Source organism: Lygodium microphyllum, unplaced genomic scaffold (assembly GCF_053477565.2).
Source record: "Lygodium microphyllum isolate KBCC unplaced genomic scaffold, Lygodium_microphyllum_v1.1.10 scaffold_31, whole genome shotgun sequence".
In the NCBI taxonomy this organism is placed as follows: domain Eukaryota; kingdom Viridiplantae; phylum Streptophyta; class Polypodiopsida; order Schizaeales; family Lygodiaceae; genus Lygodium; species Lygodium microphyllum.
The window spans coordinates 2394270-2410890 of record NW_028229514.1 but is presented as its reverse complement, the minus strand read 5'-3'; the positions used below and the strand labels follow the sequence as shown (position 1 = coordinate 2410890).

Here is a 16621-nt window from a genome sequence, read left to right as displayed (position 1 = left end):
AATTGAAAGTAACCATATGGAGGTGAACCAGCTAGATTTTCTACCCCCCCCCACACACACACACATGAACATGTTGCATGCACTTGTTTGCATGTATGCGTGCACACATACACACACGAACATGTGTGCACATGCATACACATGCACATAGATACACACACATGCAAGCATCTTCACTTTTAGTCAAAAGGCCATATCTAAATATAGTTGTGGGCTTGTTTATCCTAGCACTAAATGTTGGAAATGACCACCATGTTGCAAAAAAAAGGAGATCTCAAACCAAGTAGTTACATACTTATTTTGTGTAATATTACTCTCTTTTCTCTAACTTTTTTGGATGACTAACCATTTAATGCACATGTTTTAATATTTCTTGCAAACATAGGATATTGTATAATGGCACACATGGCAATGTTTGGATTAAAAACCTTATAGGTTTTCATGCACTCCTTGCATGAATTGGTCTACAAATCATGGTTAATTTAAGAACAATAGTAAAATACTCACCCTTGCAAGCTTGGACATGCCAATGTAAACATAATCTTGGTTTAGCACCCTATGAGCCTTGGATGAGAAACCATCAAGATTTTGAATAGTTATAGTGTTTCCACTAATGACTAGATGGTTGAAATGATCCAATTTTTTTATAGATATCCTATTACTCTTGTTAGGAGAAAATGTTGGTATTTGTATAACTTCTTTAAATGAGCAAGATGACACTTGCCTTTGAGTGCCATAGTGATAACATGTGTCCAAGAGTCTTAATCTTCCTTTAGTAGTTCTTAAAATAGCAGGACACATATGTTGTATACTCTAGATAATTCAAAGACCTTGGGATCTCCTAGTAAGGCCCCTTATGGACCAACTTTTAGAGGTCCCTAGAGAGGAGGAGTTACACTCTTAAGTAATTGTTATAGAAAAATTCTCCAAATGAATTTAAGGGTGGCATTATAAGCTTGGGTGGGGCCCTAGCCATAGACAAGAACTCCACTTTTACTTCTTTATCACAACTCATTCTAGAGTGACGATGTTAGAAAACATCCATTTTGAGCTATGTCCATGTAATTCGTAAGGGACCTAACCATACAAATTAAGACAAAAGTGTTTGCCATTTGGATCAATACTCTAGAATAACTAAGGGTCATTTCATATTCATTCAGGGACAAATGTGTGCAACAAAGCTGTTAATTGAGGTTGCAATTATTCAATGGGGGATAGAACTATCATAGTGTTGCTAAATTTGACAAGCAGGAGGTGAGTGGATAGTTTTCTATAGTACACAAAAAGGAGTGGCTAGCCATTACCACCGATCAAATGCATGATGCAAGCATCCAAACAAATTTGAAATTAGGAGCACCCAAATCATGTTTGATCCGCCTTTCATTTCATTCGGTTTATGCATTCTAAGGTGTTTGTTCATTTGGGCATTTATGAAACCTTCCTATGCCAACAGTGTTCCTCAAGGTGATGAGGTCCACAAGTCAGCTTTGGCTCTTTACATCCATAACCTAGTATGTCTAGCCATCAGAGTGCCATTCCAAGTCTATTCATAACCTAGTACATCTATCCAAGATTAGACAAAGCACTATTCCAAGTCTATTCATAAATCACACTTGTTGTCTTGTGGGGGACTAAAATCTTTAAATCCAACATACAATGATCAAAAGTACAATCCCAATATGGTGATGAGAATACATCTCATGCAATATAGTTATCAAAGATACCACATATAAAATTGAATTACACCAATCAAAATACATCACAGAGAGAGAAAATGGATGTGTGTGAAATAGGAACAGAGTTTGATTCTAGTTATGGCATGTGAGCTTTTGGACGACTTGTGCCTATGTGGTTTCTGAAGCGTGCCTCAATTGCTTCAATATTATAGCGTTAGGAGATGAAAATGGATCCCATCAGGTTTCATGTGCTAATGAAGCCATGAAAGGTATTGGTGGTTATTGAAGGTAGATTATGTGCTCTCGGATCCAATTTAATTTTCTAGGAAGAAAGGACATGAGAAGTGGGCAATTTTGTTAGTATAGCTGCTCTTGATTTGCATACAATATATTCAACAATCAATTTTTTGCATGTTTTTACTGATATAGATAGCTGAGGCGTATATTTCTTATTTGAACCTTCAGCAATTTGTCAACCTCACGCCATTTGTATGGACAAATTAAAATTCAAATAAAGGTCTACCAAGATGGCTTTGAAGATGGAGACTAACTCAAACATGAAGGAAACAAATATCGATGGAATGTTGTAGCATGGGAGTTTTTAAGTGTTGAGAGGTCAAAAGAAGGACTTGGATTAATGAAACCAAAAGAGGGAACATATTCCTTGGTGTTTCAAATTCTTAAGAGGTTAGATGCACAACAACTATGGGCTATCATTGTTTCCTTGGTGTTTCAACTACTTAAGAGGTTCGATGCACAACAACTATGCATTTGTAATGTGGGAATATAAGAAGAGGGATGCTCTTTTGAGGCACATAATGTGGAGGTTCAAAACTTTTTCAAGAAATGAGGTACCTAGCTCCTGAGATTGGCATGAGGGGTGACAATGCAAGTATGGACAACTTAAAATTCAAATATGCAAGTATGCACAACTTAAAATTCAAATATGTAGGTCAGCTATGATGGCTTTTAATATGGAGACTAACTTGAACATGAAGGAAACAAATATTGATAGCATGTTGTAGCATGGGAGTTTTTAATAGTTGAGAGGTCAAAAGGACTTGGATTAATGAAAACAAAAGAGGGAACATATTTCTTGGTGTTTCAACTACTTAATAGGTTGGATGCACAACAACTATGGGCTATCATTATAAAGAATTGGGTGGCAACCTACCATACTTTAGTAGATTTGTGGTGGATAGGCCCAACATCTTGGGATATCCTAATAGCTAAAGCTATTATAGTCAAGATTATTGCCTTAGCAATGGCCCAACAATTGGGAAAGAAATAAAAATACAAAGAATTCTGAATGTTGAGGAGTCTCTTGAGTTACAATGGAATCAAGATAATTGCCTTAGAAATTTCCCAATAATTACTCACACTTGAATTGTGGTGTGCCAATTGGAAGATGTAAGGTTGTGTTAGATGTTGGTGAAAGTTGCAAAATAATCCCAACAAAAATCGACAAACCTGATCCTTGAGAGAAAAACCTCTTTATAGGATTTTCATATCATGAATGGTTTTAATTTCATCATACTATTTTCCCTAGTTGATGGCTTTCTAGATGTGAGATGTGACATGATTCAAACTTGCATCACATTCATTGATTCAAACTTGCATCACATTCATTGATCATCGCATGAAAGACTCACTCACCCGGGAGCTTGAACCTACACCACCATGATTGCTCTCAATCACCTCCATAAGGTTTGAAGATAGAAATTGATTCCATTTGGTTTATAAAGTGTTGCGGTAGTAATTTCATACAAAAAGCAAGTAGGGTTGTAGCCATCGAAACTAAGGCCGGTCTGAATGATTAATTCGCAAGTAGAAGAGGGTTGTTCTTAGTTACAATGGAATCAAGATAATTGCCTTAGAAATTTCCCAACAATTACTCACACTTGAGTTGTGGTGTGCCAATTGGAAGATGTAAGGTTGTGTTAGATGTTGGTGAAAGTTGCAAAATAATCCCAACAAAAATCGACAAACCTGATCCTTGAGAGAAAAACCTCTTTATAGGATTTTCATATCATGAATGGTTTTAATTTCATCATACTATTTTCCCTAGTTGATGGCTTTCTAGATGTGAGATGTGACATGATTCAAACTTGCATCACATTCATTGATCATCACATTCATTGATTCAAACTTGCATCACATTCATTGATCATCGCATGAAAGACTCACTCACCCGGGAGCTTGAACCTACACCACCATGATTGCTCTCAATCACCTCCATAAGGTTTGAAGATAGAAATTGATTCCATTTGGTTTATAAAGTGTTGCGGTAGTAATTTCATACAAAAAGCAAGTAGGGTTGTAGCCATCGAAACTAGGGCCGGTCTGAATGATTAATTCGCAAGTAGAAGAGGGTTGTTCTGGGGAAAATAGATCGGTACCAATGCATCTAAAGTCACATGGCAAGCTATGGATCTTCACAAAAGAGAAAACCACTATTCAAGAGGAATCCTGGATTGAGGGTGCTTTTGATTGGAAATAAAATTTAAACCAAAATAGGCTACCTTATATTACTAGTTTGAGCACTACTACTGGAAGAATTGCACTTGCTTGAGATGTTATGGCTTCTATTGCACGAATAACTTATTTGGCACTTAGGTAAGTAGCCTCGCCATCATCGTTTCACCCAACACATATGACATCTCCATAATACACAATAGGGAAAGTAATATGTATTAGTTTTAAATTTATTATTAGTACAATTGAGTTCATCCACAAGTTTTAGAGGATCTAGTGGAGTTCTATATAGTGCAAAGAGGAGGCTAAAAACATTGAAAAGTATCCAAAGTTAATTTTATTTTCTAAATGCCTCCTCTTTTGCAACCACTCATCTGTTTCTACTTTAATGATGACATCTAGCAATGAACTTTGTCTTCTGAGTATAAGTCAACTTTATAATGTACATACCGATCTCCTCTATAAAAACTTCTGTGTTATCTTTCTCAAAGCTCCTCAAATCTAAGAGAGGACTTGGGATCGTTACTTTGTTACAAAAAACACTAAGCGTATGTTCACCAAAATTAATGACATGATTCATGAGATTGTGAGGAGCCACTTGCATTTTATAGTTGGAATTTCATGACATTGATGATGACGACTCTGATTACAAGCTACTTGCCTATTTTTAGAATCTCCAAAGGGTGAAGACTCTTCTTTTTAGCATGTGCAATGTAAAAGAAGAAACATCAAAATCCAATATAGAATTACATTGTGTAAGCATGTAGGTATCAAACATTGATCCGTTATATAAATGTAATCTTTTACCAAGAAACACCAAAATCTAATTTTCATTATTGGTGAGCTTGATGAGAGTACTATTACTTTTATATTTGATCCAAGGGGACTGCTACACAAATGTTTACGGATCGGGGGGAAGGACTAAATACGTCACGTGCTTTTGCATGGCTAAGAGATTAGCGGCTATGAGATTATGGTGGATTTTATTTCAACCCGACAAAGACATATTCCAATGTCAAATGGACTTGGTGGCATAACTGCATATGTACATATGCAAGATGATGCATCCTTTATTAAGGTCTAATAATAGAATGAAAAAGGGGGAGACATTATGTATTTCATTAAATTATTAAGGGGTTTAATGTGCTTTTAGTATGCATGTGTAGGGTTGGTAGCAACGTTCATTTTGCCGCCATTTTGAGGGAGACCTGTTATAACTCAACCAATATTGAGAGAGAGAGAGAGAGAGGTTTCTTGGACCAACATTTTGCTCTGTATCGCAGCAAGAGTAGAAGTTAGTGAGAACGAAGAACAGGAGGGCGAACTTGGACTTGTTGTCGACGGCTAGAGCTGATCAGAACCATGGGTCCCGTCGAATCTGATCATGGATGGTTATGCGCTTCCGAGGGTCCACGTCAGTAAGCAGCAGCTTGTTGTTGATAAGCGTCCTGGCAGCTTGTGGAGAGATCGACCCAGGAGGGGATCCGAAGGAGGACTGGGCAGTACAGATATTGGTTGGAACTCAACCAATATTGATCAAAAAGTTGATCGAGTTCCAACGGCAGCATCGACTAATTTGGAGGGACCTATCTAGATTGACAGTTAATCAGTACGTTTAACGACGTTGTTCGTGGGTGGATGCATATTGGGTCCATTATAATCAACACGGAATGGCGCTGCAGCTTCATTTACGGTACGTCTCGGCGCATCATCTTCAAATATATGGCGTTTACATTGGTGATCGATCGATGTTTACATTGGTCAATTAATTAATTATATAACGTTAAGGCTGCAGAGCCTTAACGGCAGCTGAGCCTTAACGGCCGCAGGGTAATTATAATTACCCTGCTGCCGTTAAGGCTCAGCTGCCGTTAAGGCTCTGCAGCCTTAACGTATTGGGTCCATCATAACCCTGCCGTTAAGGCTCTGCCATTAAGGCTCTGCAGCCTTAACGTATAAGGCTCCGCGGTTATAATTTTTGTTCTGATGAGCAATATGGCGTCGTCCTCTGGCCAGATTTAGCATGAGCTTTGAAAGATTGGACTAGTGATGACGATGATGTCACTGACCTTCTTGGCAATATTTTTGATGATGGCACTGATGTAGATGAGACAGTTGGGCGCTCATCCACAACAAAAGGCTTGAATTCCCTTCGACAGGCCAGCAGGGTGAACAAGACATGGCCAGCAGGGGGCCCCTCTGATCCACCCATTCGCACAGCTTTCCGTTGGCGCAGGGCGCACGTCCGTCCCAGTCGTTGAGTTAAGGTTAGTTCTTTCTATTTCTTAATAAGAAGCCGCCCGTATGTGTCTATACTCGATACTTCTTTCTCTTTCTTATTCTCAATACTAGTCAATAGTCATTACAACTTTTTGTTTGAGCATCTTCTTTGTATTTGTCTTAGTCAATGAGTAAATATTAATGTGAGCTAAACTTAGTTAATTGATCTAAGGTTTAGCTTTCGTGCATTTATGAAACCTTGTTCTTAAAGTACTCTCACTCACTCCCTCTTCAAAGACATGCACATATATATGCATGGATCCACATATTCTATACGTGTTACCTTGGTGTTACAGAAGTTGATTAATCACATGTAGAGTGCAATGCCATGTTAAACAAGTGTAGTGGACTCCTAAGATTATTAAGCATATAGATGTAAGTGTAAACTCAATGTAAACATTGACCAATGTTCTTAACTTGTGTTGCTAGGCCTGAAAGGACCCATGAACATCTAATTTAATCTAAAGATATATTGACCTCTCATGCATGGCTATCGTTTCATCTCTCTCTCTCTCTCTCTCTCTCCCCTTCACCTGTCCCCCCTCCCTCCCCTCCCTTAATTCATACTAGAATGAATACTTGTAAATAAGTCTTGCGATATGTTTTGATTTGTAGTAGGTTGCTAGGAGTACTTTCATGGTCACGGTCATCATCTACAAGTAAAGCACAACTATACCAAACATACCAATTAAACATAGGAAACAACTATAACCTAGATAGGGGTCAATATCATTTTCACTAAGAATATTGTGTAAATTTCACTTGGATTTATAAACCTAATTGTAGTTTCTAAGCTCTTAAATGTATGAAACTTTTGGTGGGATGCTTTGCAAGGAAATTATTGTCCTTTTTCCTCATCAAGCTGGTACAAGCACGAGGTCTCTTTCACACATGCATGTATATTTTCTCTATCTTCATGTGCCTCTTTCTCTATTTATGCATTTCCTATCTATCTACCTAGCTATCTTAAGTACCGTGGCACAAGGCACATCTCACTTACAAGTCATTTAGTGTTGGGTGAGGGATCTATCATATCATGAAGCTTCTAATAGCATAAGAGTTATTGTGAACCAATAAAACATGATGTCACATATATAAAGTTATGCTTGAGATTGCCTTGAGTAACTAGATTTACTCTTTCTAGGGTTGTAAACAATCCTAGTATCATTGTTAGTGTGGTTCTTTCCACAAGTTCTTTTTCAATAGGGGTCTTTACATTTGGCTTTTGGTGGTTTCCTTCATTGTAGACTTGAGATTTTAGTAGTTTCTTGTATATCCATCTTGTTAGAGACCTAATTTTATGCATCCTTCACCAATCCACTTTGTGCCTTTCTTGATTTTATGTAAATCTTTCATGGGATACTCTTCTTTTGTTCATATGGTGTCTACTCCTGGGTTACTAACTCTTCACATTCCTTACTTATCTATATCGTAGGTCAAGTTTTCCTCATCAAGTTTTCTATTTGGTGGAGTTTCCTAAACAATTCCACTTTTCTTGCATCTAATAATATGAGATACACTCTCTTTGAGATGTATCAACCTACTTGTATGTTTGGTATAGTTGTGCTTTACTTGTAGATGATGGTCATGGTCTTCATGGTTAGTTATTACATAAAATATTGTTGACTTGTCCTCAAATTCAATGCTTGTCAGTATTTTACATTTCCTAGTGCTAAGTAAAATTGGCCCCCATATGGACTGATCTTTGTGTATCTGACCATATCTCTAGTTTTCCTAGTCTAGTCCAATATGAATATGTCATTTCATAAGTGTGGATAAGGAAGATTGTAAAACCACACGCAGAAGGGATAACTGTTGTGACGGACTACTAAGTAGCTTCATATATGAATCAATTCGTACACTTATGTGCTTTAAGTTCATACACTTATTGAGAAGTATTTATCTTTTCTAAAGTATAAATCAACTTTTCTATATGTTTTAGTATATCAATCTTCCACCTTTGATATGTAACTTTAATATATAGATTGATTATTTTTTATTTATGTCTATGTTTCAGGAAGCCATAATGAATAATTTAAGGAGATGTCAATGCAATTATAAGTGTAGGCATTCAACCCTTGGTTATCAGAATGTTACTAGACAAACTTACTATGCACACAGTCGCAAGGATATGAATGGGATAATACATTCATCAGTTCTGGCTCATCCAGAAGGTCAAAATGCCTCTACCAATGATATTCCTATGAGTGAAGATAACCCTCCTATGGATCAGCCATCATCTCACTCTTTGCCTAGACGCAGGCGTTTGTGGTGTACATGCAGAACATATTGTGGAGGTGGACGTATGGTTCCTCACTCAACATATGCAAGACACATGAAAATTGAGGAAAGATTTAAGAGTCTCACTACTAGTCTTGGTTTACGTGACTCTCAAGGACTACCACAAGATGACATTCTACTAGAGCATAATGACATGGGAGATGAGGTCCATAATGACCCATCAGATGAGATTGACAATTTAGACGAAAGGGAGGATAATGAGGTGGAACCACAACATGAAGCATTCGATATGGATGATGTTGAACCATCTTTATGTGACAAAATCGTTCAAAGAATAATTCAATGGCAAGCACTTTGGGATGAGCATCAAGCTTCAATTGAGTTTCAAGATAAAATGCTTAAAATTCTTTTTGGTGATATGGTCAGTTCTGATCCCCCCCAAGCACATATGGACAATATATATATGCCAAGCTTGGCCAAACTACTAGTACAAATGCCTAACACATGGGATGGAGACTTGAATGGTATAAATATTCCTACTTGTTGGGAGAAACTTAGTATCATGTTCACACGGCTAGGTATGGTTAACTCCCAACGTTACAGGGTATGCCAAGGAAGTGAGAGCTCTATTCATGCACCATTGCTTTATCAGCCAAGCAAGGAGGATAACTACATTAGAGACACAATTGAATGCTTGTGTAACACCAGAAAAGGAGGAAGGAAGAAGTTAAAGCGTGATTGTTCACAATGTTGTGAAAAGTGTTCCAAGTGTTCTCTACCGAGAAAAGATATGCTCTCTTTTGACTATGTTTCCATTAGAGAACAATTGCATCTACTAACTAGAAGTAGAACTCTATGCCATGAATTGTTGGAAATGTGGAGAAATAAAAACAAATGGTTAACACAGGAGAATACACTTTGTGATTCTACAATAAATGAATTTTGGGATGGTACAAAATGCAAAAGTGTAAATGATTTTTGGAATCCTGAATCATACTTTGAGCTTCCATTGATATGTAATAACATGCATTGCAAACAAGTCTATACAGCTTGGCCTTCTACCCAAAGGTCGCCATTGCTTGATCATTCATGGGATGATATTGAGAGTGCCTACAAGTTTATCTGCAAATCATGTCGAACTTACATACATGGATACAAAAGGATTTGTAAGGTACACTTTATTATCATGCTCATCTTTTTAATTAATATAAATGAAATTTGATATAGGTTACTAAAATGTGGTGTGTTTTGTGATAAATAGGGTGATCCACGCAATTTCGCCTTTTTATTACATTGGGATGGATTCCAAGCCTCAAAGACAACCCAGAAGAATTGTGGAGTTGTTGAAATCAAAATTCTCAATGTTGGAAAGAGCTCCTTTATTGGAGTTATACCGGTTTTATTTATTCCATTTAGTTGCAAAAAAGTTATTGGAAGCTCTAGTAAACTCTTTCACATATTCATGCAGCCATTGATAGATGAATTAGAAAGTCTATTTGTTGATGGATTTGAAGTAGACTTCAATTATCCAGTCACATAGATTGTTGAGCATGAAAATTCTCTTAGTCGAAGATTCATTGCACGTGCTATGCTAATGATGGTAACTGGAGACCATCCAGCTCAGTGCAAGATTGGATCTTTCAAAGATGGTGGTCAATCGTTTTGTCGTAGAGACAAAGCAATAGCCACTTTGGAGGGTGAGGGCTCAGGACGTTACTTTTATGATCAAAATAGATTCCAGTTGAGATATAGACCAATTAAAAGATCAACCAATGAAATGCTTAGTTCTTTGACTATGGCAGAGCGAGCCCTCACCCAAGCAGAAAGAGAAGAGATTTTGAAAGATGCGGGACTTTCTGGTAGATCATGCTTGTGGAGACTATATGAACTCTATGGCTTTGATTTATCCCTGGACCTTGTCTATGATTGCATGCATATTTTGGCTCTAAATTTGTTCTCAAAATATATATGTGCTCTAGTAAGGACTGTGGATAACAGGATGAAAGTAAAAATTGATGAGACAACACATCGTGTCACTAAAGTAACACCATACTCTATTCGTTATGGTCGCTGGCCAAGATATCCTAGTAAGTATTGTGAGAGCTACAAGGCTGAGGAAAATCAAAAGTGGATTCAATGGTGTTTGCCTTATGTACTATGTGAGATTGAAGGTATTCCGAAGGTATTCTATGACCTAGGGTTGATTCTGATAGACATTGCTCATGCTTTTTACAACTACACTCGCGACAATGGTTGGTCTAGAGAAAATATAGACACTTTGAGAGAATTGCTTGGTTCATGGAGAGTAAGATCTGAGGAGCTCTTAGGATCAAACTCAGCTCCTTTGGAACATGTTGTAGGTATAAATATTTTTTATTTTCTTAGCTTTTTCATTTATATAGCAATTATATTTGACTTTAATCGTATATATTTTCTTGCCTTACTAAATGTAGGTTTTGGAGAATTCTTGGATGACATTATTCGACATGGTAGCCATGATGCTTTCTGGTGTTATATTTATGAGCGTATGGTCTCAGTATATGTCAATATCAAAACAAATAACAAAGATAATGAGATTTCTTATGCAAACTACCAAAGACGAAGATTCTTTACATGGATATTTATGCATATTACAAAAGACCAACGTGACAGACTTATGCCGTATCAAAGGATGACAAGACAACTCCACAAAGCTTTACTACCACCTGATGGATACTTAGTGGATTCTAATAGGTCCGATGAATGTCCAGAATGGCATGCATCAGGTCTCATGCATGTATCATGTGTGGAGAAAGTAAAAGAAATATGGAGTTTTTTAGAAAAGGCTAATGATTGTGCATGCAAAAGAGTAGCTCTAACAAAGGGAATAACCATAGGAGCAAAGAAGTTAAGACGCAGAGATGCAACTAATGAAGAAAAGAGATATGTTCATCATAGCTTCAACATAGAGGTGGAAACAGTGACAGAATATAAAAAGGTTTTTCTAAAGGGAGAAGTTTATAAAGTGGGAGATAAAGTGGTGGTAAGATGCGATGAAGACTCTAGAGTGGACATAGATGTTGGCCATTGGAAAGCATGCATATCATCATTTTTTTCGTTTGAATGCAATGGTGAAGTGAAACTTTTTTTTGGAGCTTATTACTACAGGCAATGTATTGTGGTTGAAAGTGGCCATGAAAGTCTAGTTGTGGATACCACTACAGGTATGAGTGTCTTGCAAAATGGTTTTGTTCCATTTTCATGGGATTGTATTAGACCAATACAATCATTGTTACACAAATTTATTCCACTTCAACATGGAAACAATATCATCGCATATGAGACAAAAGATTTGAGACCAAGGTCACGTTTGATTAAGATAGGTTGCATCGGTTGCATTCCTCCTTGGCTAGAGGAAAATGATGTTGTCTATATGAAGTCTCATCTAGATGCTTTATGTGAGCCAAATGACCTCAAATATGCGGTTATAAGAGCAGTACACTATGAAATGAAGCAAGTAAAAGTGGGATGGCTAACTAATGTACACTTGCAAGAAAATATTTGGAAAGTGAGAATAGAGGATCAAGATTGGAAGGATTGGTGGCTATGTGTATCCACGAAAAAGCAATGGCAAGTACTCAAAACAAAAGAAATTGCAATTGACAACAAAAGAAAGATTGTACCTACTATGTGGCGTTCGCATGAGCATGAGGCAACAATGTTATGACGGTATGTTTATTGAAGTCTTTTGTTTTGTATTGCTTAATGTAATTTACCTTTTCAAACATTATGACGGTATGTTTATTGAAGTCTTTTGTTTTGTATTGCTTAATGTGATATACATTTTCAAACATACATTGCAAATACTTTCTTATTGTTACCATGCCTATGTAGGTTTGCCATGTCGACTTCTAATCTAGAGATGATGGCTCTTTTGAAAAAAATGATAAGTGAGGATCCCAAACTACTTGGGCTTGTGGATTCAGTTGTGGAAGAAGTGAAAGGTAACTAACTCTAATAACTAAATTTATACCTAATTTTATTACTATTTTATGTGTTCTAATCCAAGTGCTAAGAAATTAAGTGATTTAGTTTGATATAGTACTTCTTTTTAAAAAATATAAGTCTCTTATGTTTCTAAACTTTGGTTTATTATGTGTACATAAAGGTAACAAAATCACAAATGCAAGTACAAGAGATAATGGAACAATGAAAGCTAAGGAGGTCATTGGCCCTAATGTCTCTTCAAATCACGATACAGGTATATGTCTTTATTTCTACTAAACTTTGAAAATTTAAATTTGTACATATATTACATATTGCTTTATTAGGTGATTCATTTTGAGATTAACTAGCTTTAATTAGTCTCTTTGCTAAATTTAAAATGTTCATAGTTATTCATATCTTTAAACTTTGAGTAATTGTGTGTATATATATAAACATAGATAAAAGAACAACAAAAGGTGGGAAAAGAGGTAATGTAAGAAAGGGAGATAAGGAGGTTACTTGCGATAATGTTTCTTCAAGTCAAGATGTAGGTACCAACTTTAAGGATCAAAAACTTGTACAAATTTGGTGATCCAAATTGATACACAATATCTAATTACTTTCTTTTGTGTTATTGAAAATTTTCATAACCTTGTATTATCGTGAGCTTTGGTTAACTCTATGTATATATAGGTAAACAAGTTACTAAAGATGACACAAGAGACAATGTAAGAAAGGAAGACATTGAGATTGCTTGCCTTAACACTTCTTCAAGCCAAGAATCAGGTATTATCAGCTTTCTTATGTTGATAATGAGTTTTTTGAAATGGTTATACTAACTAATGATATTTGATCACTTGAGTATCAATAGGAGTGATACACATACCATCATATGATGATATCTATCGGCCACCCATGTTGAAATTTAGAGAAGAGGGTAGACTTTATGGAAAAAAGCTCTTGGCTGAATACTTTAAAAGTCAACACACTGTCATGCTCGAAAATTATCATCGAGTACGTAGGTGGTTTGAATCCTTAAATCCAGATGATCTACGTTATAAAAATGCGGATAAAAAGTATATCATGAAAATTATATCAGAAAATCACCATGAGATTTTACCATTGAAGTTTACTGGATGTGAGTACATATGGAGAGAGAATGACATATATGACTGGTGGAAGGGTACAAAGCAAGATGAAAGAAAGTATTTGAAGAAAAAAGATTTTTTAAAGAAGGTAAGTTGATTGTTACTTTTTTTAATTGGCTTTCCTAATATTTGAGGTGTAGATTCTTAGTTATTGAACTATTAATCTTATGACATATAGAGAGAATTATCCATATCTCTTGGAGTGGATGATATAGATAAGCTTCAAAATGTATCAAATGACATAACATCATCAATGGTAAGATGATATGATTTATAAGCTTGATATCATAAGTGTAGGGTTGGCTCTTTTTCTCCCATACTCATTTAGGGGTGTCTATTGATGGCAGAGTGAACCATATGTTGCTACTATTGATTCTAATCAACTTGATGTATACATTCCTAGCATGGATGATATTGCGAATGAACAAGGTTTGAAAAAGGTATCTTATAATCTTATATGTTTATCATTTTTGTACTTGATTCCATATATTTTGGAGACATTTGCTGTATACACATGATCTTATTTTGTTGATGTAGCCTCTAGAAGAAAGTAGCTCCTTTGAAGGACAACAATACAAGCAAACAGATTTATCCTTGCAGGTAATGCTTTTGAGCTCATATCTAATAACTTTCTTTGAGAATGTCTCTTATACATATACTTATACATTAACTTTCATTTCCCATAGATGAATATATTCGTGGAGGAAGAAAAGAGCTTTGAAGAATTTCAATGTTATACATCCGATGAGGTTCTTTGCTTTATATTAAATTTAAGATTAACCATATGATTCATGTTCTTAACAGTATCTTATCCTTTACATGCTTAAAATGTAGGATGTTGAAAATGAAGATGAGACACTTGATATGGAAAATTGTGCCAGCTTTTCAAAGTTATTGTCACATGGTTTAGACAAAATAATGTACTCAACTAAACGTCAAGAAACTCTGGAACAAAGTATCCATAGTTCAAGCAATGATAAGGTATGTAACTTTTTTTTCTATATAAATGTTTTTAATGTGATTACTAATTTTAGTTTTGAATGTAGGCTAATCCAGATGATGACATTAATGAAACATCTCGAAAAAGTCAAAGAAAGAGGAAGGTATTTGATATAAGTTTGTGAGAGAACAATAGCGTCGTAATTTAGTGAATAACTAAAGATATGATTTATTATATAACTATTTATTTTACGTGTTGACTAGCCAAGTGAAAAGATGAAGGATATTTTGCAACAAAGGAGCATGAAACGAGGTACCAGTATCAACGAAAAAGAACCAAAGGTGCTAGATGTAAATGTTTATATTTTTGTTTATGTCATACATGAAAAGCATAATCTAATCTTTTTATTTTATTTGAATTAGGAATTTAAAGATCTCCCAAACCAAGGCATTGAGATTAACATTTCAAATGATACTCAAAGGGTAACTTTATTGTTAATTTATATTTTAATTAGATATATATAATTGTAGTCATGTAGTTGAATTTGTAGCTTTGAGATTAATATTTCAAATGATGCTTAAAGGGTGGCTTTATAGTTTTATATATATATATATATATATAAATAATAGTCATGTAGTTAAATTTATAGCTTTTCATATTATAATTCGTGTCATTTAATTATCTATACATAGTATAATAAGTTACTTATTCTCTTTTTGTTATTCAATGCAGGTTAATATGACAAAAGAGAACATGGAAACCATACTTTTGAAGTATCTTGGTGTGCCTACAATTCATGATATGTACTTTTCTTTAAAGAGTACATACATGAATCTCAAAAAGATTGAAGCTAGCTTTCGAGTCTTGATTAAGGATACAAAGAAGCCAACAAGTGATGATATGATTAAGGAGATTGTTTATTGGCTACTAGGAAATGGCAAAGTTGTATTAAACAAAAATAGCAATGTGCTTAGTCTAGATGATGTGGAAGTTTTAGCATAACTTCTACTTTGAGTTAAGAATTTATTGCTTTTCAACATATTGGAGATTTGAGGGATTACTCAGACATTTATTACTTTGGAACATATTGGAGATTTAAGGGATAAAACATTCAAGACACATATGTTGCTTAATTAGTTTTTAGTTCTATGCTCCTTTAAAAGTATTTTCATTTTTCTTTTGGTTGCTAGAAGTAGATGTTGATGTCTTAATTTGTTTAATCTATTTTGATCATTAGATGTATGTTATTGATCCTTACTTAGAAATGATGACATTCTCTATATAAATTTCTAGTTAAAAATTTATTGTGTAATTTCTTGTTTGACATTAGCATCTCTAAGAGTAAGGGCAAAGTAGATAAATTGATAAGGAAAAAGAGAATTCCCACGGAATTCCCTAGTTGAAAGTACATATAAGTAGGGAATGTAAAAAATAGGAAAAATGAGAGATTTCCTAGTGAGAGTACCTAGGGAATCACGTCTAGAATTTTTTTCCTATATATGGAATATTTCTTATATAGGAATTATTCCCTACATAGAAAATTCTGTATTTTCCTATGTATGAAATATTTCCTACATAGGAATTTCCTATGTAGGAATTTCCTATGTAGGAAATATTTCCTACATAGAAAAGGTCTTATGTGATTCCCTACTTATTCTCACTAGGAAATGTCCCATTTTCCCTAGTTTTTACTTTCCCCACTTATATGTATTTTCAACTAGGGAATTCCATGGGGAATTCTCTTTTTTTCCTATATGGGGATCGATTGAAAGTTCCTTGTGTTATATCGGCATGCAAATCTCAGCTAGACGGTGGATTGTATCGTGTGACTCGTTAGAAATTGTATCGGCCGTGCAGGCGTTGATCCGAGAAACAACACTTTCTTTTTCTTCTTC

General features: G+C 35.3%; 1 protein-coding gene across 1 annotated transcript; it reads left to right on the top strand.

Annotated features, from left to right (window-relative positions):
• Positions 1 to 13583: 13583 nt before the first annotated feature.
• LOC148009262 (uncharacterized) lies at positions 13584 to 15767 on the top strand. Its single transcript, XM_087673624.1, has 10 exons — positions 13584 to 13874; positions 13965 to 14042; positions 14134 to 14226; positions 14324 to 14386; positions 14473 to 14535; positions 14621 to 14767; positions 14833 to 14889; positions 14990 to 15067; positions 15149 to 15208; positions 15459 to 15767. Exons 1-10 carry the CDS (start codon positions 13632 to 13634, stop codon positions 15726 to 15728), a joined length of 1152 nt encoding a protein of 383 aa, XP_087529750.1. The 5' UTR covers positions 13584 to 13631; the 3' UTR covers positions 15729 to 15767.
• Positions 15768 to 16621: the final 854 nt, after the last annotated feature.

What these genes read in the sequence shown, in the direction of transcription:
- LOC148009262 (XM_087673624.1), top strand. Translation starts at nt 13,632, where the DNA reads ATGCTCGAAAATTATCATCGAGTACGTAGGTGGTTTGAATCCTTAAAT. An exon ending in AAACAGATTTATCCTTGCAG is followed by an intron (nt 14,387 to 14,472) that starts GTAATGCTTTTG and finishes CATTTCCCATAG; the next exon opens with ATGAATATATTCGTGGAGGA. An exon ending in ATAGTTCAAGCAATGATAAG is followed by an intron (nt 14,768 to 14,832) that starts GTATGTAACTTT and finishes TTTTGAATGTAG; the next exon opens with GCTAATCCAGATGATGACAT.